This window comes from Lingula anatina, chromosome 7 (genome assembly GCF_051362555.1).
Source record: "Lingula anatina isolate TDL-2025a chromosome 7, LinAna3.0, whole genome shotgun sequence".
Taxonomy (NCBI): Eukaryota; Metazoa; Brachiopoda; class Lingulata; order Lingulida; family Lingulidae; genus Lingula; species Lingula anatina.
The window spans coordinates 1,081,101-1,104,391 of NC_141773.1; the positions used below are offsets into that span (position 1 = coordinate 1,081,101).

The 23,291-nt window shown below is 35.5% G+C and overlaps 1 protein-coding gene across 5 annotated transcripts in view; it reads right to left on the bottom strand.

The window, feature by feature from the left end:
- LOC106157268 (unconventional myosin-Ib) overlaps positions 1-21,092 on the bottom strand; it is a 58,342-nt gene extending 37,250 nt beyond the window's left edge. For 3 of the 5 annotated variants that reach the window (XR_015335439.1, XM_087017406.1, XM_087017403.1), the window contains exons 1-3: positions 20,986-21,092; positions 7,419-7,464; positions 657-858 (exon numbers count right to left, since the gene is read on the bottom strand). Coding sequence is in view for 4 of the 5 variants with exons in the window: in XM_087017406.1 (XP_086873532.1) it covers positions 657-785 (129 nt within the window). In the remaining variant the exon portion in view is untranslated. Of the gene's footprint in view, positions 1-656; positions 859-7,418; positions 7,465-19,831; positions 20,124-20,985 lie in introns of those variants that run through there. The other 2 variants (XM_087017404.1, XM_087017405.1) reach the window with 2 other exon arrangements.
- Positions 21,093-23,291: the final 2,199 nt, after the last annotated feature.

A 23,291-nucleotide genomic window follows, 5' to 3' on the forward strand; every position in this document is an offset into this window, starting at 1 on the left:
ATGGTTTACCAGTATCATATATACCTAAGTATGTAATGACTGACAGTTGTTGCCTTGGCTTCTCTGCATCTTAGTTGAAGCAATTAAGTAGCAACCAATTTTTCTATTATTATAAGAATTTAATTTGGTGCAAATCCATTTTTCTCCATATTTTTCTCTACTCAAAACCCAAAAGCATTTATTTTCTGCTAAATATCTTAAAAATAAGTCTATACTTATATATTTTTCACAAAAATGGCATCACAATAGGAAATTTTAGAGATTTCAGCTTATTTCCATTAGATATCTAAACAGTGAAGAGGAGGGGGGGGGGCAATCTTTTCCGGAATGCAGGTACTGAAAAAGGTAAACAACAATTTTTTTACTGGGTGAGTTTTCGGGGACTTATTGTGCTGTTATTATAATTTTTTCTTATAAAAAACTTTTTTAGTCAAACATCTCTATCCTCCATTTACATTTTACTAATATATTTTTTATACTAAAATATTTGGGATATTTACTAAAAAATTAGAAAATTTTCATTCAAAGTGTCCCAAAATGAGTTTCAATATAATCCCCCCCCCCCCATTTTTTTTTTCAGCCAAGGTTATAACATAATGAACCTTGAGTCCAAAATCCAGCAAAAATCCTTGATATTTTAATACTTAAATACTTACATAAATCTGCTCGTGGTGAAACCTCTTTTTCAAGTTTTCTATAAATCCCTCTTCTTCTATTGGTTCTAGCAGCACAGCATCGCTGACACCTATATTATTTTCAAATAGTTCCAGCTTGTGCAACGCCATCTTGTTTTCTTCTCATGGAATGTACACCAATCACAACTGCTCTTGTTGAAATCCCGTCACCTCATGTTTGATCCTGTAATTGCATGGATTTCATGTAATAAAATAATAATACGTTTATATCTAAATCTTATAGCAGGTGTATATGATCTAAGAGAGAAAGATTCAATGTTGTACTTATATATATATCTGAGTAGATTACCACTTACAATACAGTAAAAGATGTCACATGCAAATTGATCTAACCTACAACAGCTCACACCGACTTGAAATCTGTGGTTTAGAGTTACCCTCTACCAGGGCGAATGATAGATTTTTACGGATATTCACAGATATGTCTCTAGCTAGATAGATTGTCATTTTCAGCTGAGTTGGTTTAGAGTAACCAACATGGCAGTACCCTAAGATCTATTGTCAAATGTTTCATCAATATAGTACAATATATATTACACGTGTAAACAATAGGTGTCTGTAAAAAGTGTACACTCGTATCATTGGCAACTCTGATGATTTTTCATCTTGAACAGAATCTTCTTCACAACTTCCTGTCAAAAAGCGTCACCTAGGTAACTTGAATGGATGCTGTTATGTCATGATTATTAGTTTTTAAGAAGGATATGATTTGCGTGATGTCTGTCCAGGCAGAAAAATAACAAATGTACAGACATATTAATGAGAACCAAATAATAAGAGAAAATCACATTTCCTGCATGACACTGGAAAACAATATCTGCAAGTCCAAGAAAAATTGAGCATGGGGAAAACAATGGATATCCCTCCTCCAAAATCACATCAAACATTCATAATATTATAAATCATATAAAAAATTATCACAAAATTAGCAGAAAATAACTTCAGAAAAACAACAAAAGACTTTGTAATAAATTATCACTTTTTCTCAAGGTCTTCTGTTGATTATACAAATCAAGTTAACCAAATAGATAAAAATCAGCCAAATGAAAGTGAAACAAATTGACAACATGCCACTCAAACAGCACGCGTTCCCTTATTCATGCATCATAGTCCTATTATTCACATCTTTGTAAAATACCATCTTTCTACATGCACTCAAGGTTACCAAGTGGGAATCCAACCTTTTATTGTATCGTAATGAAAGGTTCATTTCCCCTGAGTGTCAAGCTCAAAGACAAAGCACAAGAGTACAAAATTGATATCTTCAGCACATAACAGCACATAAAATACATTAATATGGCTTTGATGTATTCTTCATAGGAGTACATGCAAGTTGCTTTCACTAAAAGATATTTTAAAATGCAATTTGTAATAGCTATTAGGAAATGAAGGTTCCCCTTTCAATTAGACTAAGGGCTCATTCCCAATGTAACTATTGTTCTATGTAAATCAATCTACAGGATTATCAATGAATGGCGGTGAGTAGAATACAGAAGAGCTGGTGATTATTGAAGTACATTGGAAACACGAGAAGGTGCATTAATCTGCTTATCTGATTGCATCCAGAGACTCCCTGCAGAGTTGGATCGAACTACACTGTACGCCAATTGCACTGTGAATGCACCCTTTGACACTGGTGTCCCAGTTGTAGATCACCTTGCATGCATTACCGGCTAATGAATTTTTAATCACAGACTCATTAACAACATGCCTGTGCTAATTTCGTTATTAACAGTTATTTTACCAGTTTTCAATAGTAAATTAAAATCACTCAATATCATTAAACAGGAAATTGTTTCAGAAAGTACATTTTTGTGAAGGTCTACCAAGAATTGATCTTAAATAAGTTTTTTTAAGGTGAGGCTTTAAAACAATAAAAATTAAAATGGTCAAAGATCGAGCTGAAAATGGAGGCAAACTTTCATCTTCTTATTCCCCCCCCCCCCCATCCCTTCACCTCTGAAAGAATCCCACAATCAGTATTTTTTTAATATTTCACAAAATTTTTTTCAGACCTGTGAAAATCATCAAAATCTTACTGACATTTCCCACAAAAAAATCTTCTTTCAAATTCTTTACAGGCATTCTGCATGAAAATCTACACCAAGTGTCACTTGGCCTTTCTATCACCCCTGTGCGTGGGTTTGGGTAATGGCTACTAGTACTTCGGCAAGACAACCCTTAAGTTCATGCTAAACAACATGGAATTTTGTAAGCATATCTTTTTGTCATTTACAGGTAAACAAGATAATAAAATATTGAGAGGAAGCAGGTGGCTAAAACGTAGAACAATCATAACAGTCACTAAAAACCCCATATCTTAGATAAATGCAGCACGCAATTTAAGGGACCATTCCAAGCCCCTTTCGTACTAACTTTGGATCGATCTATCTCTAAGGGGATTCTCGCTAAATTGCTATCCACTTAAGCTGCTTAGATGTCTGCCACGCCTACTGAAGCTGCTTGGGGGTAATTAATTATCATTTAGCAGCTTCAGTGGGTGTGCTAGACATATAAGCTGCTTGGGAGTCCTGCTGAATGCAATCATTTTAACAGACTAACATGTCTCTTCTTGTTATCAACAAGCTCATATAACCACCAGCTTTTCTATATTCTAATTAATGCCAAGAGAAGGCGTGCTTATTCACTTCCTTTGCAGAAAAAAATGTTCAAAGTAATTCATAACTCAAAAAAGATGTGTCTTGGGATATTGGGAGATTTCCACTTTTTGCTGAGCTCATATACATATAAAAACATGGAAATATTTCAGACAATGACAAGCTTTCATACTATCCCTTTTTTTGTATGCCCCTTTAAAAACTGTCCGAACTGATGTACCTTTACCAAATTAATGTAATTGCTCCTACCTATCCCGACATCTAATTGAGCCAGTAACTAATGCTGCAACATGATGATAATATGCATCCAATTTAATGGACGTTTTTTATGTCTTGGCTCACAAAACACAACACTTCTAGCCTGCAGCCATTTCTATGTACATCACACGAGATGGAATTTTGTCTTTGTCACCCGTCCACAGGATGGAAATGAGAATCAAATATTCTGCAGCATCATGAATAAATGGAGTGAATGGAACTAAAATCTTCAGGCATTTTAATATAATTATTCATGACAATTATGAAGAAAAATTTATTGCATCCAAATGCCAGTACACTGAATCAGAAATGGTATGTTCAGTTAGAAAATGAATATAGCCCAAGTATACCTACGATATTTTGGTTTGCTCTTAGACAGTTTTCTTTACTGTACTTTTTTAATTTTCATATATATATATATAATTATTATTATTATAGATACATTGTTGTTACATGAAGGTTTTATTATTCATATAATGAATGAGGTGTAACAACAACAAAACTAAAGGTTCTTAATGTCTTTTTCACAGCTTTTCACAGCAGAGTATAAAATCAGTATAATATTATCTGATTATGTCAAATATGCCACTCCTGAAAGCAATTCTGAATGCTACTGGGTCATACCTGAGATCATTACAAAGCCTACACAATACCTATTTATTTCTTGGCAATAGCCATCAATGCAGAAACCAGGTTGACAGTGCTTATAATTGCTATTACAAAGCATTAGCACTTAAGGATGTTATGTGACCGTGGCGATATGCACTTTATTTGGTTTTAGGTGTGTTTTTCAGTACAAGAGAGTACTTTCTCCCGGTATGTATGTCAAATAATACACTGCCAACCTCTCTCATTAAAATCTTGAATACCTCTTGCTGATGCTGAAGCCAGCTGAAGGTGTCCTGGCATATATATATTTTGATTGTGTGACAGCGTATTATCTTGCACATAATAGACATTTTACGCAGGGGTCACCAAATATTCAACCAATGATTTTGTGTGATACTTCAATATTCAGCAAAAATGATTCCACAAGGAGCCTGGAGTTGAAAACATTATCAGAATAAACAGATCCTAAGGCCAGAGAGCATTTAAGACAGCTTAAATATTTCAGGTATATCAGCTTATAAACCTCTACCCTTATACCTGGCAGACAGCATAGGATTTTTGCATTAACTAAAAAAAAAAAACATTTGCTGAAGATATTGAAATCAAAATTTCATTCTGCTGTACAATAGCATTTTAACTGATATGTCTCACTATAGGTCTACATACATGTATATGCACTGCGGCATATGTGTTACGGGTAGTGAATATTAGAATGTCACAAACATAATATGTAACATGTGCTGCATAATCCAATATTGTTATATAACAGTGCTGCACTTCCCTAAGTTTTGAAATGTCAAGAAGATATAGTAGAGAGAGACTCAAAAGAATGCCTCTCAAAGGCAACATTCAGATAGACACACCTTACTAGTTGGGGTGGTCCAACTCTGCCGGGGCTTTTGCTAGCTAGGTGTAATCAGCTTAACAGAATGACACGCCTCCTTGAGCAGCTTGTTATTAACTTTCGTGTGTGCTAGGGTTAATTACCCTAAGCTGCTTGAGGAGGTGTGTCAGACCATTAAGCTGATCCCACTGATTGCACTTAGCAAGATTCCCCAGCAGAGCTGAGCTGAGCCAACTAGACAGATGTGTCTATCTAAAATGGTCAAATATGTAAAAAGCCTAGAAAAACCTGTCCATTCTCCATGGGTCTTCCGGCAACTTCTCTCATATTGAAGAGTTAAATATTATCATTCAATACTGATTAACTAACTAAGTGTAACATAATAACCAATATTATCACTGCAATGATCAGGAAAAATTCCAGTTCCAGGGTCCCTTAATTAATCTCAAAGCAGACAGTTAATCTCAAACCAGACATTAAATGTCAAACACGTTATTTAAGCCTGTAACCAGCACAAATTACTGTTGTTTCGTGCATATGCTTCGCTAGCGAGAAAACTCTACGATCAAGAAGACAACAAACTCCCCACATGGGATTATTTTCAATTCATTTACTTCAGCTTCCACCAAACCAAAGATAATTTGTTGGAAATCAAATTATTATAGTTTCCTGCAGACCATATCATAATATTCTTGTTCTGCCTCAAGCAAAACATTTCTATGGAGTTAGTATCATCTCTTAAGGATGGGATACACAGTCACAAAATATATCTAAACTGCAGAGAATATGGGAGCCTTTAGTTGTGTGAAACATCTTCTTCCAACAGTAATATCTAAACAATTACATTTTCTTACTGTCTTTTAAATGCCACTGCAATGTAATTTAATAACTTTAATCTTTTATGTGAGAAGAAATTGTAAACTAATTCATTCAGTGGTCCCTCAGGTCTCAAGTAAAGGATATGGAATCCCCAAAGATGGAAGATGGCGAGCATGAGCCAGGCATGTACTAGTAGCTGTCATGTCTGCCTCTGCCAAGAGAGCTACCATTGTGTCTGAGATAAAAAAAACAGCCTAATTCGCGATAAATTTGTATAACAGTTCACCTGAATACAACTTAAGTATTGGTCTAAAACAATAGCCATTTCTTTCTTGACATGTTGTAAAACAGACGCAATGTCATTGGGTAACCACAACTAATCTATCTTGGGACTTAAATCAAAGTAGACTAAGGCCGCATTCAGATCAGTCGCTGGGTCAAATATGGCCACCAACTAAAAAGCTTGCCGTCTAATCCTAATATAGTCCGAGAATATAGACACTGAATATATTACCCACAGGGAACTATTCAACTGGGTTGGCCATATTTGATCTGTGGACTTGTTTGTCCACTGTTCTGAACGCAGCCTAAAACAATGGTCTAAAGATTTAGACCATCTAGTCTTTGAATCTGGAGTTTCTGATGAAACCATCCCCTGGTTGTGTCAATTTTCAGGCAGAGTAAGGGCACATTCACAGCCAAAGCTGATCCGCAGAATATCATATCCATGGATTAAATATGGCCGACCCACTTGAAAGCTTGCCACATAATCCCTGCAGGGAATCTATTCAGTGTCTATTAGGGGATTATGCAGCAGGCTTTCAAGTGGGTCAGCCATATTAGATCTGTTAGTTCATGGATGAACTGGATGAGAAATTTACCTTTGAAGAACTGACATGGATTCCTTCATATTATGATGTGTGTCATATACAGTTATTATGACTGTCTGGATATATTCCTGGACCCTAAGTCTGAATAATAACAGCATGCAAAATGGCATGTAAACTAAATATTAATCTAACTAATAGAATTCAGCAGAAAACAGCTGGGTCTCTCTCTCTCTTTCTTTATTTTTTTATTTATTTATTTATTTTTTTTTTTTTGAAAAAAAATAAAGATTATATTCAGACCTTGTGCTGAAAGAATATTTTATACAAAACAAAACTGGAGAGATTTTTGTTTTGTTTTGTTCAGAAGGTTTATAATTATTGAAAGTAAAACAATGACAGTTCATATCTCTTGAGATTACACTCAACATGTTCACATGACCTCACATGTTAATGTCAAAGGAGTCTAGTTCTTTACACAATCAATAAAAAGCACTTTTGTCTCATCCAATTAACACAGTCACACAAATCAGTCATGCATTGCTGGCAATTTGCTCTAAATTAACCTACTTTTCATGAAATTTTACAGTAGAAATCATTTCATTTATTTCTTATGCTGTTCAGTACTCAGTAATTATTATCATGCACTAGTAGATATGGAGAGCAAACAAACCCAAAGTTTGTCTATGGTAAAACATTCCTGAGAAAAGAGGTTAATGTTACTGAATGGAATGTATCTTTTACTTACCTACAAATATACTTAAACAGGTCAAATTGATCTCTGGGTCTGAACACTGAAAAAACAAAGCAAAATTCTTGTTAATATTTTTATTTAAAAAATAATATTAATTTTTGGTACACTTGGTACTTGTCTAATTCATTTGTGAGTTACTACTAGTTCTTTCTGAAATGAAAACCAAGAAGAAAGGGGGCAGCACATTTTGTGAAATATAGTTAAGTTTGAGACAAGATACCACTATCCCACCAAAAATTACAGAAGGGTCAGTTTCACCAAAAAAAGGAAATAAAAATAAATAAATAAAAATATAAATAAATAATATGCTGAAAATATCTTAACTTTTAGACTTTAGTTTTATTTTCGGACTAAAGTCCAATTTTTGCACCAGAGACCTCTTCAAATCTACCCCAGGGGCATTCACTGCCTTATGTATGAAGACATACGCACATGATTCATGTAACATTATATATGATGCTTGTGCATTATCAAAATTACCATCCTGTCATTCGCGATTCAAGTTAATGACATTAACAGCGACTGATTCAAACAAAATGGTCCACTAAGCTAGGAAACACTGGGCACATGGCCCCATTTTCACGGCAAATGCTCAATGTCTACCGCATAATCGCTCATTTCACGCGACAGGGTGCGCTGTAAAATGCCTGACCAATTAATCAAGAGTAATGTACACAAATGGATCACTCTAATTTGGTTAAAACCATCTGTCATAAAAATGATCAATGGCCACCATTTTCAAGGTTACAAATCAGGATGGTAAAGTTCTTTTCATAATGCATATTTTGACTAAAAAAAGATCATTTCACTTTTCAGATCAGTTCTGAAACAATAACATCCTGTTCATTAAATAAAAATGAGGCCCAGTGTAAAATCTTCGGATATCATATAATGTACAGTGTATGGAAGAGATGCTTCTGAAAATGCTTTCTTTTTAAAAAGATGTCAGATCTGAAACAAACGTTTTCCTTGAAAAAAAAGTCTTAAAAATAATATGCACAAAAAAAAAAATGAAATTAGACTCTACAAGAACTGCACATTTTTTTCTATTATTTTTTTTTATCATATATTTTATTACATCTACTGGACCAGATATGGGCTTTATTAAAAAAACCAACATTCATTCAAATATTTCTTCCCCAACGTTCACTGTGCTGGAGGAAGGAAATGTGTGCAAAAAGAAGTGATGGAACGGTTCAGATATTGAAAAATATAACTTTTTTTTTCAAGTGTTTTACTTCTATTGTGAAAAGAAAGTACCGGTTCCATTTAAAATGACACCCACAAGAATTCAGTTTTTGTATTACACAAAGATTACATGTATCTACTGTACTGTTTTGTATTCAGCAGGTGTAAGTGGCTCCAGAAAAAAAAATATACAAAGCATTTTCTTTCAAAAATGACAATTGAAAACGATGCTGATGTATAAAAAGTGAGTTAAAGAAAAGGTGCAGTCAAAAGCAAGTGGATAATATTGGTATGTTTTTTACAATAGGTTTTCACTTATATCTGTATTTTTCTGTACACAGCCCTGTCACTTATCTCTCTCTCTCTCTCTCTCTCTCTCTCTCTCCTTACATTAAAAGTCCAATGATGATAAACTAAAACGTGCATAATAAGCACTACAAAATAAGCCCAGCTCTTCTCAATATTAACACCAAAATTTCCTCTTTAGGACATAATTTTCATTACGAGTCTGTGGCCATACATACAGCAAAGATTTAAGTGTGTTATATGAGAGATCCTCAGGTGTGCATGTAAGCATCATGTTTACCTGGCCATGTAAGCCCTACAACGATATTTTATATACCAGTACTGCAGGCAAAGTCTTGTGTAGAACATCAAATTATCTCTTCCAGCAATTCTTGTACATCAGACTCCCAGGGCACGACAAAAGCCTCCATCAAGCTACATCAAGTCACATGCATCCAACGACTTACCGCACACGTGCAGTACATTTGTCTCGTGCATGCTGTTAGTGTTGCATTGTCTGGCTTCTGGAGATGCAGACAAATTGTTCGACTGGTCTTACATGTCACATTGGAGATTATGCTTCATAAAGACTAATTGTTTCGTGGTACATAAAACCCTCACTGTGCATGTGCCTACGCGTTGGCTGGCTGCGAGGGAAAAGTGACTTTTGTCACATGATCTCACGTGGGTTGTCACAAGCCCTGTTCCAATAGCTAGAGATGCTACCCTGACTCAAACCCTTCAAGAGAAAGATGCTGATTTATCAATGCTCAATATTCCATTACAGAAATTGTCATTGTGGCCTTTTAAGCACATATGTAAATTTTATGTAAATATTGTAAAATTTCAAATATCTGTACTAACTGTTTGTCTTGTTAAAGCCATTTCATTCTGTGGATACATGCAGATTTATTTTTTCTAGATCGCTTCATAACATCTTTTGCTGCTGCAAATCCCTTGGCATGATATCATATGGTAACTTTAAGCTTGGCATCTTTATATTGAATAATACTTATTAGTCGCAAATCTTTTTATTCTTCACACTGAAGGTTTTAGAAATGGAAGCACAAAGTCATAAAAGTGGAAAGGCATCTTCAATGTTTTTCGTGCGATACATGCTCAAGGCAATAAATAAGATTATTTTGCTCTGCTATACACTTCTGCTTTTAAAACTGAACAGATAAATTTGTTTGACTTACACCAGTACTAACTGAATCTATTCAATACCTGGATTATTTCACCCTATCTTAATTCTTCCATAATTCCATCACTTAAAATTTATGACACAGATAAAGACAAACAAAAAAGAAAATCTATGTTAAAGCCCTACAAAATAAGCTTTGTCTGACCACAAAATTTAAATTAAACTCTTAGGCCGTGTTCACATCTGGCTAGGCTTAGACTTTTCATATCTGTATACAAAATTTTTCCACTTATGGACAAACAAACTGGTAAAAAATAATCAAACACTTATTTCGCTATTTAAAAATCAAAATAAACAAAATGACCAAGAGAAGAGCTTCTGTAACATGATTGCAAAAGCTGACCTACAAGAACATGCTGTCAGATTGATCACAGCATACAAAATAACGGGAAAATTATTGTCTTGGGTTCATATTCAAACACAGAACAGGCCCAAGTTAAAAATGATATGAATGCCCCTTGCATGAGCCGTTGACCCCCTCCTAGCAGCCAGGTAGAACAGGTAGAGCAGTCTTATCACAAAGAGGAGTGATATATAATTAGGTCATAACCGGTAACAGATAAACCAGGAGTTAACGAGGCGAGGTTCTTGTGATGGTCGCGAGCACGAAATACGACTGAGCTGTCACTTATATATCTTGCAGAGGCGTGAAGTATCTGACTTGTAGAACACTCTTGCTGAAGTCAAGAACAAAAGGCGCTCTGAGGTGTAACTCACTTTCTGTTATGTATACGAGATACTCCTAAATCTGGGCCTTTCGTTCTTTTGTTCTATGTATCCCAGAATCCCCCATAGTATAATTTTCATGACTGCAAGTTAAGGGATCCTATTCTAACGTAGGCTCGCTTTTTTATCACTGTCAATAAACAGGAAAACACAGATATATGAACATAAGACCGTGCCAGTGTCACTAGACAATAACAACTTGGTATCCAATTAATCACAGAAAAATACCTGTACAAGATAGATAAGACTGCTTTGCATTACTTAATAAAATGAAAATGATATTTCTGCTAATACAGGTCTGTAATTGCAGTAAGCTGAATTGTTTCACTTCCCTCCTTTGAATGTTATATATATTGTCACTTTGGCATTTATGAAGGTTGGGTTTATTTTTAGTGACCTACTAGTTTAGATAATAGATGCATGTACAAAGACAATGATGACATGCATGGGCCATGCATTTCTATTCATTTTATATACTCCCAGTGTGAATAGATGCATGTACCAAGTATATGTGTGGGTGTACATGCATGCATTTTTTTCTATGCATGCATTTTTTTTTTAGATTTTATTTTTTGGTCATTTAAATTTTGGAGGATTTAGATTTAATAGTATGTGCAAAATAATTGAAGTATTTATTTCATGTAACCTTATAATAACCTTCAACTAGACTCCCTGCTCACTCTTTATTTTTTAAAAAGGTACAGATAATTTGCTTTAAAGCTACTAGTAACTGCATGAGACTTAAATTACCTGCCAAAATGATTTTTCCTGGGGTAAAGGCCAATGTTTTCCTAATCAGTAATTATTGCTTGATCCATCCCTGCACATGGATTTGGTACTTTATTCCATTTTTAATTACATAATTTAGTTGAACATGACAACCCAGTCATTACTACGACATCTGCCATCATACATATTGCATCATCTTCATACAAAAATGAGGGAGAGGGGGGGGCGTTTTGTATGGCGGCCCTGTGCCATGTATAATATAGATGTCACAAGCTGGCAATGACTACAGCAAGGATTATGAAAACGTATTTATGACAAAACAGTACACTTCAGATAAATTTTATCTTAAGGGATTTAAAAATGCATGGAGAAAATCTCTAGATATAAGTTATCATGGGGAAAAATCCCATGGAGTGTTTTTGAGTAAATATTCATGAAAACTCCCTCTTTTCATCTTTTGTCGATTTATCTTTGATTTGATAAAAAAATCCATCCGGCTTAAAAAAAATGTAAACACAAACCACTGTATGATTGAATGCTTCACTTATTAATTTTCAGAATTAAGAAGGCAAGCAATGTATTGCTCCAGAAGATATGAAATTTGTTCACTATATCTATACTAGAAGTTGATAGTTATATTATGGCAATTAATGTGAGTTCTGAGCTGGTTGTACTTTTCTTCAAGAGGACAAAATGGCAGGAATTGTAAGATAGCATTTCGCTCAAGGGGCTATTTTGAAAGACCATTTTAAAAATCGGCCTTCTAGGCTCTTTGTAAAATGCAACCTTATTAGGTAAGTCTCTAAAAGCTGAAATTTTAGGCCAAAAACTGACTTCACAGCTTTTTGAGGTGTTCTATATAGTTCCAATACAGATAGCTCAGCATTAATATAAGAGTTTATGTTGGGCTTTCATCATCTAAACAGATAATCCTCCTGACACAGCACACAACTAATCACACCTTGGTATCATCAACAAAGGTTCGCAGGTCAAAATATTATTTCACACTCCCCACTTCACAAAGATGACAATTGCGCACAGTAATCTGTGATATTAATAAATGGACATGAGTTATTACGTGCCATAATAACCCTGTTCTAAGAAAACAGCTTAGGTGACCAGGAATATTGATACTGGTACTTCGACACAAATACCTGCTTTACCCAGACACAATATAATCCTAATGTACAAAAAAAAATCAAAAATGGTGTTTCTTGTCCTGATACTTACTGTATTAAATTTCAAATATATATGAAAATCTTGTGAAAGGTAAATCACTAGAGCTATGTAAATCCATCTTGGCATACTACTAGTATGTAGTGAATGATAGGCAAGGTAATACAAAATTGAAACACCAGGCAGTCTGTTTTTGAACTCGAAACCAAAATCTCAGCACTTGCCGTTACCCCAGCATTGTAGGACACACTGTCAAGTTTGATCAAGAAGAGTCAAATAATTCTCGCCCAGGTGAATGATTATGTAATATTATTAAGATTCAAAGAAAAGAATACTTACAAATTTATAGACCGTATATAAATAAATAGTAAGTCTAAAAAGATGACACACTGGCTTCCAAGGGTCTGTAACCCATATTTTTTACTTTTGTCATTCTTTATATTCTTTCTCAATGACAAATGTCACACAAAATGTTCCATAAAAAATGATCCAGCCAGTTTAAAATGAAGGTGGTGGGGGCTTTCTTGTGTTTGTTATCTTGTTTACATTGCAAGTCTTTTATGGAGAGCCTGTGTACATAAAAGGGCACATTTAGGGGCACACGTGCATAAAAGAAGTTAAACATTACCTGTACCACAGGTAAATATTGCTTGGTAAAAATCACTGGTGGATGAAGACTGTGATTTTTGGTGATTTGAAGCTGGTATTCAAAAAGACAGATCTGATTTACAAACCTGAGTGTAAAGAAAATTTAAAAGTAGACTGCACAATTTGGTGAGGATATGTCAAATAGTGATTCGATTTACGATCTGAAGGACAAACTTTAAATCCAACAATTCCTGCTTTTAAACCTACTTCACGAAGTTGTGTAGTATAAATTATAGTAAATATTTAGAGCAAAAGCTGTTATTTTCCATCACCATTAGTTTACAATTACAGCCAAAGTGGTCACAGGCCTTAATCAGACTGTTGTCAGCAGATGTCGACATTCACCGACTGCTAGGTGGTATAGTGTCCAGGACCCTGTTACGTCAGGTAAAGCTACCCCCCCCCCCCCCCCACCCACCACTCAAGTCTGGCTGATGCTGATTGTCTCTCATATCACTGGACCAATATGCTGTCAATTCATGAAAACATTTGCAAAATGGATATGATCACATTGTAGATCTATCATACTAGCTATTGTGCTCTAACTCCAGACACGTCATTCTGTTATTCTGACTGCATTCAGCGAGAGTCCCCAAGGAGTTAGTGCAAAGTAGCTACTACGACAGACACATTGTGATTGCACTCAATAATGGTATATTTCTTTAAATTGCAATTAGCTGCTACTTACCAGGTACTACTAGTTCTCTATATCATGAAAACGAAACAGAAGCTCAAAAAACACCTTGGTGAATTCAATGTACAATTCAACTCAGCCAAACACTGCAGCATACCAATCACAGTCCATGAATGTGCATCACACCATCTCCAGCACACCTGAATCGCGTTATTACAAAACCGTCAATTACTTATAGCTAGGCTTCCTGTTACATGAAACTTCGATACTTGTCAGTTTTCATGTGCTGCTCCTCTCGACTCCTGTCATCTTTACTGTCTGAGAGCGTTCAAACACGCAAATACAGACAGTACTGCCAGTGATAACCAATAAAATTTTCAAGAAAAGCTAAAAAAAAATTGTCACATTGGACCAAGGGACTGGCAACAAATTTATGAAGCACTGTTTGGAATTTAAACTCAGTCCAGTGAAAAAAAATCCTTCAGTTCGGCAAATTCTTTATACCTGCCAGAAAAATGCATACTGCCTGTAGAAAGCAATTTTCAGAGAGAGAGGGGGGGAGGAGGGACTTTTTGTAAACAAGTGGATCTTTTTTCACCATAATGGCATAGAACCAAGATCAAATTTTAATTCCGAGACAAAATAGCTATTCCTTTAAACCCCTAAACCTACAGTAAGAGGATATTTATGTTCCATATTCTTTAAAGATGCATACAAAGTCAATTTTTTGTCACAAAAACCAACCAAATGCCAACATATAGTTTGAAGTAGTATAACTAAGAGAATTACCAAAAGGCATTGTTTATTTTTACCCGAAAATGATGTTTGCATGGATTTTTCTGCTAGCAATCTATGCTGTATGTCAATGGGGCAGAAAAGTAGGTCACGAAAGTAGGTTAAATTTCTGACCAAAAATTTAAAAAAGGAGCAGTCTAAAGCTCTTTTATGGCTGATCGAGTGCTCTATTCAGTTTATCCCTTGGCATGTCGAATTTATTTGAGTTGTATAAGAAACTTGTAGAAGTGGTTTCCATGTGTTACTGGGAATCCACACTCCACCGATGCTCGGTTCGTATGTACCTTTAAGAAAGGGACATACTTCTGAGATGTCATCTAAGAATATGGTAAATAAATAAACAAATAAACAAACAAATACATAAATAATACTAACCAAAAGGCAATCTTTCCAATTATTAAATAAATAAAAACAAAAATCACTAATTTTAAAGATACCATCAGTAAGTTTTCTATTTTGCAGCAACCTTATCCGCTGTCTGATTATAAAAGGCAGATGAAGAGGTGATATCCTCTTATTTATATTACAGTATGGGAGATAAAAAGCATCATCCGTCATTGTTATTTGTCATTTGTGTCTCTATGATTTACTGATGATTTATGCTAAGAGAAAAAAACAATTTAATCTAATTTGATAATCATAGCTAGATATATTGGACAACATGATGGTTGCTGTTAATACTTTCTGATGTGTGTGTGTGTGTGCGTGTATGTGTGTATGTACTATGTGTGTGTGTATGTGTATGTGTGTGTGTATGTGTGCATGTGTGTGTGTATGTGTGTGTGCGTGTATGTGTGTGTGTTTGCATGTGTGTGCATGTGCATGCATGTACTAAGTATGTTAATATATGTGTGTGCATTGTGCACACAAACTATGGTACAGAGAGGATATTTTAATATTTCTATTTTAAAAATGTCATATACATTCTTCATAAAAATCATAATATACCTCATAGGAAATATGATGAAAAAATCTCCACAATAACAGAACATTGTTGTGAGTCAAAAAATGTTGGTTTCAAAGCAGGAGGTACTAAAAGGCTTCTACTAGGTCTAGATACAGAATTTTCTCATAAAGTTTGAACAAAATTTAACATGTTTCCCAAAACATAAAAACATTTCATTTTAATAAAAAAAAAATTATGCCAAAGTTATGAAAAGATGACTGGCTTTGTGTCAGGTAGTTTTTTTTTTCATAAAATCTAAACAAAGAAATCATTCATTAGAATTAGTAGGTATGAAATTTGTGAACATTTACCACAGATTGCCAAACCTTTACAAGACTACTAAACAGATCTTGGTCACAGTTGTCTCCTTCATTTAATAATTTATAACACAAAGAAAAATGGTCTGATGCTTGAATCATTCTACAAATATTTTTGCTCAAGCCACAAAACTTATTTTCCCCCACATCAATGAGAAAGAGGTAGAGTTCTTCCCCAAAATATCGACTTCTAAAAGTAGATAATTTTTTTAATCATGCAAAACCTGGACATGTATGAGACGGGTCCGAGCTAGCATCTCCTATATATACATATTTAAAGTTCATATCTGTCACATTAAGAAGGAATACACTCAAAATGTTCTTGAATGGATTCTAAGCTAGAAGAAGGGATTCATACCAAAGTGACAGACAGACAGACAGACAGACACATGAATACCAATGTCTTACCTGACCTATTCTTTTTCTTTATTTTTCTTAGTTTAAGTGATATATTTTAGGGTAGGGTCAACTGAAGAGAATTTTTTTCCACACCATAACCACTAAAACCACAACAATAAGATTACTGTGCACTGGACTGATATTATATTAATAAAAAGACTGGCTTTCCTAACATGACTTCTACAAAGGTCAAGATGAAGAAGAATTTTTTTTTGACAGGAACCTCTAACTGCACCGGTAGTCTGGAAAAGTCCTTGGGGTGTCTATATGTCGTGACTGGCACACTTCCTAAGAAATATTAACAGCGAGGAAATGTTTCTTACTTGGCACACTGCAGGCACACGTAGCATATGAAACATGAGCTAAATGCTGAAGATGATTTTAAGAAATTTTGAAAAATCACAGTTTTGACTAACAATTTGGATTCTGAGAATAATTTTACAACAATTTGGATTCTGTGAATAATTTTACAACAATTTGGATTCTGTGAATAATTTTACACCTTTTTTAAAACTAAAATGTATGATGGAGTCCTTTCTCAACCAAAATATTGATATTTTTCAGAAGATGCCAAACAGAGCCAACGTAACTTGGTTGTACTAGTACATAGTTAAAATGCATGTTTAAGCTTCACTCCATGCATTTCATCCTTAATTAACTTTCACATGCTTGCATGTCTGACTAACGACAAAAAAATCATTAATGGAATTATCGGGTAAAAAGCACTACTGAGGCATGTTTTTTTTTTTTTTTTTTTGCTTTACATTTTCAGACAGTCTGTGAAGTAAATCTATAAAAGCCACATGCTGTGTAGTGTGTATAAGTAATTAGCCATTTTCAAATCATCTTCCATAAAAAAGGTTTTAATTCTTAGTGATGATAGTAGAAGCAGAACTTCAACCTTCTCATCAGACAAAAATGTGCAGTGGGCGTCGTCCAGGTGACTGAAAAAATCGACTACAGGGTATTGCAATCAATTCGTTACTGCCTGGAGTTTGAAAAACTGACAATTCTAGGTCTAACCATTCCAAATATAACTTTTAATTGGCTGGCTCCAGTGTGCTACAAAAACTAGTTACATTCGAGATATCCTGAGGCAAAGGTACAAAGCTCTTGATAAGGAAAAGATCAGTCTAACGCACCATAACTGAAATCAGCCAATCCATCAAAAGCTTTGCTCCAAGACTTGTTTCTTATCGGTTGACAAATCCCACGTGAAGCACATCACAGGGGCAGATTGAGGTCGTCTTCTGGGATTTCTGGGCCATCAGATTTTCAAGTTTTCAATGACTAGCATCTTATTTTTTGGTTCGGAAGATGGTAAAAAATAGAAGGTGGATCAACAAAGATAATTTGGAAGAATGTCAGAAAATACCTCTGAATCCGCCCCTGCATCAATGTGATCATTATGGAGCTGTCATTGGGCACTGGTCATCTTCAATACTGATCTGTAATCATCAGTGACTGATGCCCTATGGCAAGTGATTTTGAGAGGGGCTAAAAAATCGAAATCTTATATTCCCTTAGAGATATGAATTTTTTTTTTCATGTTGGACATACTCCAGACTGGTGGAGAAGAGGCGAGCTCCAGAACAACAGTTAATTAAGTTTTGTTTGTTTGTTTCAAAATGTCCCCATTGATTCAATACAAACATAAAAAAGGTTCAAATCCCTCTCCTACTCCCAAAACCTTCATCATAAATATCAGAACGCATCTAAAATGCACTATCAGTATTCTAACGTATATCAAAACCACTTAATATATTCACAATCCAATTTATATGTCAAAGTATGTAATAATAATTTGGGAAAACTATTCTGAGACTAATCTTGTAATCAAAATCATACTTGACAACCATTAAGGTGGGTGTAGAAAAAGAATATTATGATGACAAGAGACATTTCAACCTGACATGACTTGGGGTGAACACACGCAGAATACTAATGAAAGGAATGTACCATCCTTTAGGTGGTTCAGACAAAGACGGCTTCTGACCGGAAGTAGGGCTTAGTAGGGTTCATTCCAACAGAAACTGTCGTACTACCTACATTGATCCAACTTCGCAGAGACTCTTGCTGAATACAATCGGATTAATAGATTAGCATGCGGTGCTGCCTCCTGGTGTTGAGTAGTATGTACAGAAAAGCTGGTGACTACACTAGTGTGTAGAAAACAGCAGTTTACCTCATATTGCTCAATGTTGTTTTTTATGTAATCAGAGTAAATGAGAGCACAACACAGGTGGATTGGACCAGTTTCTAGTCTTTTATTACTACTTAAAAAGTAAATTGATTCTAAAGAGAATAAACAGGACAGGTTTTTACTTACTTGGCTCTATATTTTCACCACTACTCCACATGAGATATTAAAACCCTATTTCACCATAGTCTAGTCTTTCACGATGACAAGTACACATGGAAATTATTTTTTTGTAATCTGACAGAAGTTAGACCAATTTTCGTTCCAAATCAGCCATGTCTGAGCAGGCCTTGAGCTATCATCCTCCCCTGTCCTGTGTACATTCTTAATGTATGAAAACACAGCTATCAGCAAGCATTGCCCATCATCCAGTCATAACTATGATATGCCAAATAAATCTTATTGCCCACACCTCCCAAACTTTTCCTCTCTCTGGAATTTTATCTAGCCACTATATTTACATGAATTTTGAAAAATATGTTTGGGGTTTGCCTGTATTTTCTTGTTTCAAACAAATAACCTTCTAGTACTTATATCAAACCAATTGTCCTTGTTAAACTTTTCCCTCATCACCTTCAGAGTGGACATATGCATAAGACATAAATAAACTGAATACACAAATAATTCTTATTAACTGCCTTTCTGTCTTGCTTTATCAGTTACAAATAAAAGTACACCTGTGGGTACATCCTTTTAAAGAGTCACAGGTTGTTGATCATAATTTACTGGCCATGGAGGGTGACACTTAAAAGTGTGTACCATACATGATATATGTCATTACTTTTTGTTTTCCGCAACATGCACTGGTAGTTCTACCCCTGTAAAAAAAGTTACTAGTACTTTCATGTTTATCTACTGGTCAAGGGCAGGTGAAAAATGTATATTTATCTTTCTTGTTTTTAAACAGGGTTTCTTTATGTCCAAGGATCCTTGAAGCACTAACATGAGAAATTTATCACATTCAGTGACCTGCTGTAGCAAAGAAAGACCTTGAATATATTATTTTTAAAAATATTTAAAAGATGCTCCACAAAATTTATAAAGATATGGTGAAAATTCAGTACAGTATTTCAGAAACACTAACTAAAAATTGACTAAAACAAACTTTTAATACATTTCATTAAAAAATTGATGATGTCAGACATTTTGAACACTCTTACCGCAGTTACACGAGTACATCTTCCATCCAATACCTCTTTGTGAAGAACAAGATTCTTGAACAGACAATCATTGCATTTAATTATTCTATTCCACCTGAGGGCACAATAATTGTAAGGAAATTTGTAAGTGACATTTTCCTTGACTAATAAATTTAGTCACCTTTACTCATTTCCCTCTATAAACATCTGGAAATCAATAATAAACATGGATGACAGGGCTGAGAGAGAACATTCACCAAATGTCCAATGGCAGATCATCACAATACTCTTGTGAGCATTTTACAGTGTGCCATACATTGTGCCATATTCTTTCCATTAAAATTTAATTACATCAGCCTTTCCATTCCTCCTCCTCCCCCCCCCCCCCCCCAAAAAAAAAAAAAGGCTCGATTTTTTTTTATTTGGGGGGGGGATACTAATGCATCCTACACACTCTTTTAAAGAGAATTTAAAAAACCAACACACGATATCAGATGTTATATTCACAAGACCTTTTTCAACACAAACAACACTATCAGTTCTGTTAAAAAATATTATGAGAATGTGACTGCACACCTCAATCTCTAGTACACTAGTTAGTATGTTAAATTTATCAAGCATCTCCCAAAAGACTAATTATGCAGGTAAATTGCTATATTTATATTTGCTTAACTTAAATTCTCCTTGTATCCTTTTCTGCGCTGAACTTAATCAGAGCAAATCAAGTTAAAAGCCGTTATTGTAAGTTACACAAAGAGCGCCTGCCACTTATGAATGATAATATGCAGAGGTAGGTCACAGATACTGGTGTGTTTGTTTATTTCCTCACAGTTAATGTAGCTGGGTAAACAAACAAAGAAACAATCAGTTGATTGTGGCAATATGGGGCATTTTCCATGCACTAAGTTTTCTCCATATTTAGACGAAACCACAGCGCACGCTGCAGCAATGCCATTTATATTACATTAACTAATGAATGAGTCACTGCCAACTGCGCCGAGGCAGCTCCTACTACATGTACTAGCACTAGTACACAGGCGAGCCCTCGTACACAAATAGATGCGGTGTGTTCGCTGCAATTTCAGCACTGACACGCGAAAAAACTCTTATTTCAATTAATGCTCTTATAAATCTCTCGTTGCTTTAAGTCTGTGTTTAATGAAATGGGTACTTACCACGTGGACTGAAGGTTTTCTGCAGGTGGATACCGTCGCCGATTCATTCACCGGCCATGATGGGTGGCTACCGAACACGCATGCCCAGATTGTGGCTTCCGGATGTCATTTCAATAGCTGTCGCGCGACGCAAGTGGGAGTGGCGTTTTCAAGTGATATCACTTGAGAGCGTATGTACAGTTAGACATATCAGACACGATAAATAGCAGCTCATGAAAAGCATAAACGTTCACTGGGCCTATAACTATCAGTTTATTTAAAAATAGCTCAGATTTTGTGGAGTTTTTATTTTTATTTTTTAATTTTAATAAATAAATAAAAATAAAAAATATAGGCCTAACCCTAGGCCTAAATCAAGGTAAGCCTCTAAGGCAGATTCTTTGAAGTCGAAATTAATGCAGTTTTGTTACTCATTAACTATTCGGCTTCATTATGAATGTTTAAGATATATTAGAGGATGATCCGAAATAGAAATCCAAAGGCCTGGGATAGATCTGGGGTAGACCTACATGTGCATGTGCGGCAACTGAGTTTAATGGCTGAGAAATGACTTTTAAAAATCAAACGGTCTTCTCGATATTGGCGTAGACAGAAGTTTTGTGAATGGGAAAGTTTTGAAGTAAAATATCAGAATTGATAACGAATCCCATATTGTGTGTGAGAGAGAGTGAGATAGAAAGAGAAAAGAATGACAAAAAAGGAGGAATGGGGGGAGAGAGAGAGAGTGAGAGAGAGGTGCTTGTGAGTGGTAAAAAATGTAGGTTAATCTTATCATTTGTCATAATAACACTCTGTCTTAACGTGCCAGCCAAAAGCGACTTGTATAATATAGGCAAATAGGCGCATCCTTCTACTGGGAGAGGAGGGGGCGTGTTTAAATGACTCTCATGAGTCTCCCATCGCGTGGCATATTTAGCCTACTTTTAAAGAAAACAAATTCAGATAAACTGCGGGTGCGTTGATTTCCCCGTTTAAGCCAACACTGAACAAAGATGGCCCAAACTTGCCCAACAGAGGAGTGCCTTCTCTGAAAGTGGCTGGCAAATTGCGACAGATATGCCGACAGCATTGAGCGTTTATGACAGACAGAGCAGCAACTGCGTTTGGTGAGATAGGGGCATTCACGTGTACCTACAGTGCCCATGGGCGTCCGCACAAAATTTTCCAGGGGGGGGTCAAAGTCATTGAAGGGGGAGATAATGATTGGTCGGGTACCCGCAATAAAATGCAGTTCCAAAATTCGGGGGGGGGGGGGGGGGGGGGGGGGGGGGAGTCAAGTGACCCCACTGACCCCCCCTGCGGACACCCCCATGACAGCCATGGCCTTCGGTAAAAATCTGACTTCGTTTAACTAACGTCTTGGCTAGTGGACATTTGACATTATGTCATATGAACAAAACTAAATCACAGCAAGGGGAAATTATTTTGAGAGACTGGGTTTTCAAACACAAAAGCCATAACAATGACCAATATAAAATTCTCCATTATATGGAGAGTTATTAAAAGTCTAATAGGGGCCAACGCGCAGATGTGAAAAGGAACTGTGCAAAATCTGAAAGAAAATCTCTTTGTGTTGAGCAACAAAAATTAACTGAACAAAATGACTCACATAGTACAGACGGTGAAAGAGGCGGCAGTGACAGTGCGTTGATCTGGCTATTGTGATCGTCTGAAGAGAAATTCAAACGACGAAGCATGAGCCAAAGCGATTTCTGCAGATTTCTGACATCATAAGGCACAAATAAGAACCGTAATCTACAATATGATAATTCTTTTATTATGCTTAAAAGTCAAAATATGCATGGATGCTTCTTTTAAATTTCCTTTTTCTGAAATTGACGATTGTTTTTTTTTTTTCTTTCGTTGACTTAGTTATAAGATTTTAAAATTTTGTTTTCTGAAATTGATCTTAAGAATGATAGAAACCTCTGTCAAAAGCAACTGCAGTTTGTTCTCAATCGGGCTGAAGATAACACATGACAATTATACATCGTTTCTGAGGCTTGATCGTGTAATTCAGTTGTCATTAAAAAATATTGGTGAAACTATAGTGTATGTCTTAATCCACAGGCCAAGGGTAATCCACGGGCCAAGGACTAAATATTGCTATTGCAAGAGCACGTTGCGCTATGAACGAAATAGAAGAGGTTGGCATCTCCAAGGTTTTGAGGAAAGAGTTTTCAATTATAATCAGAAAAAGAATGTAAATTACAACATAACAAGTGAAAGCGTAGTCGTGTGCTTGGCATATAAGGCTGTTATCGTCTGCTTTCTGTCTTCTCTTGGTCAATCCATTGGAGAGAAAT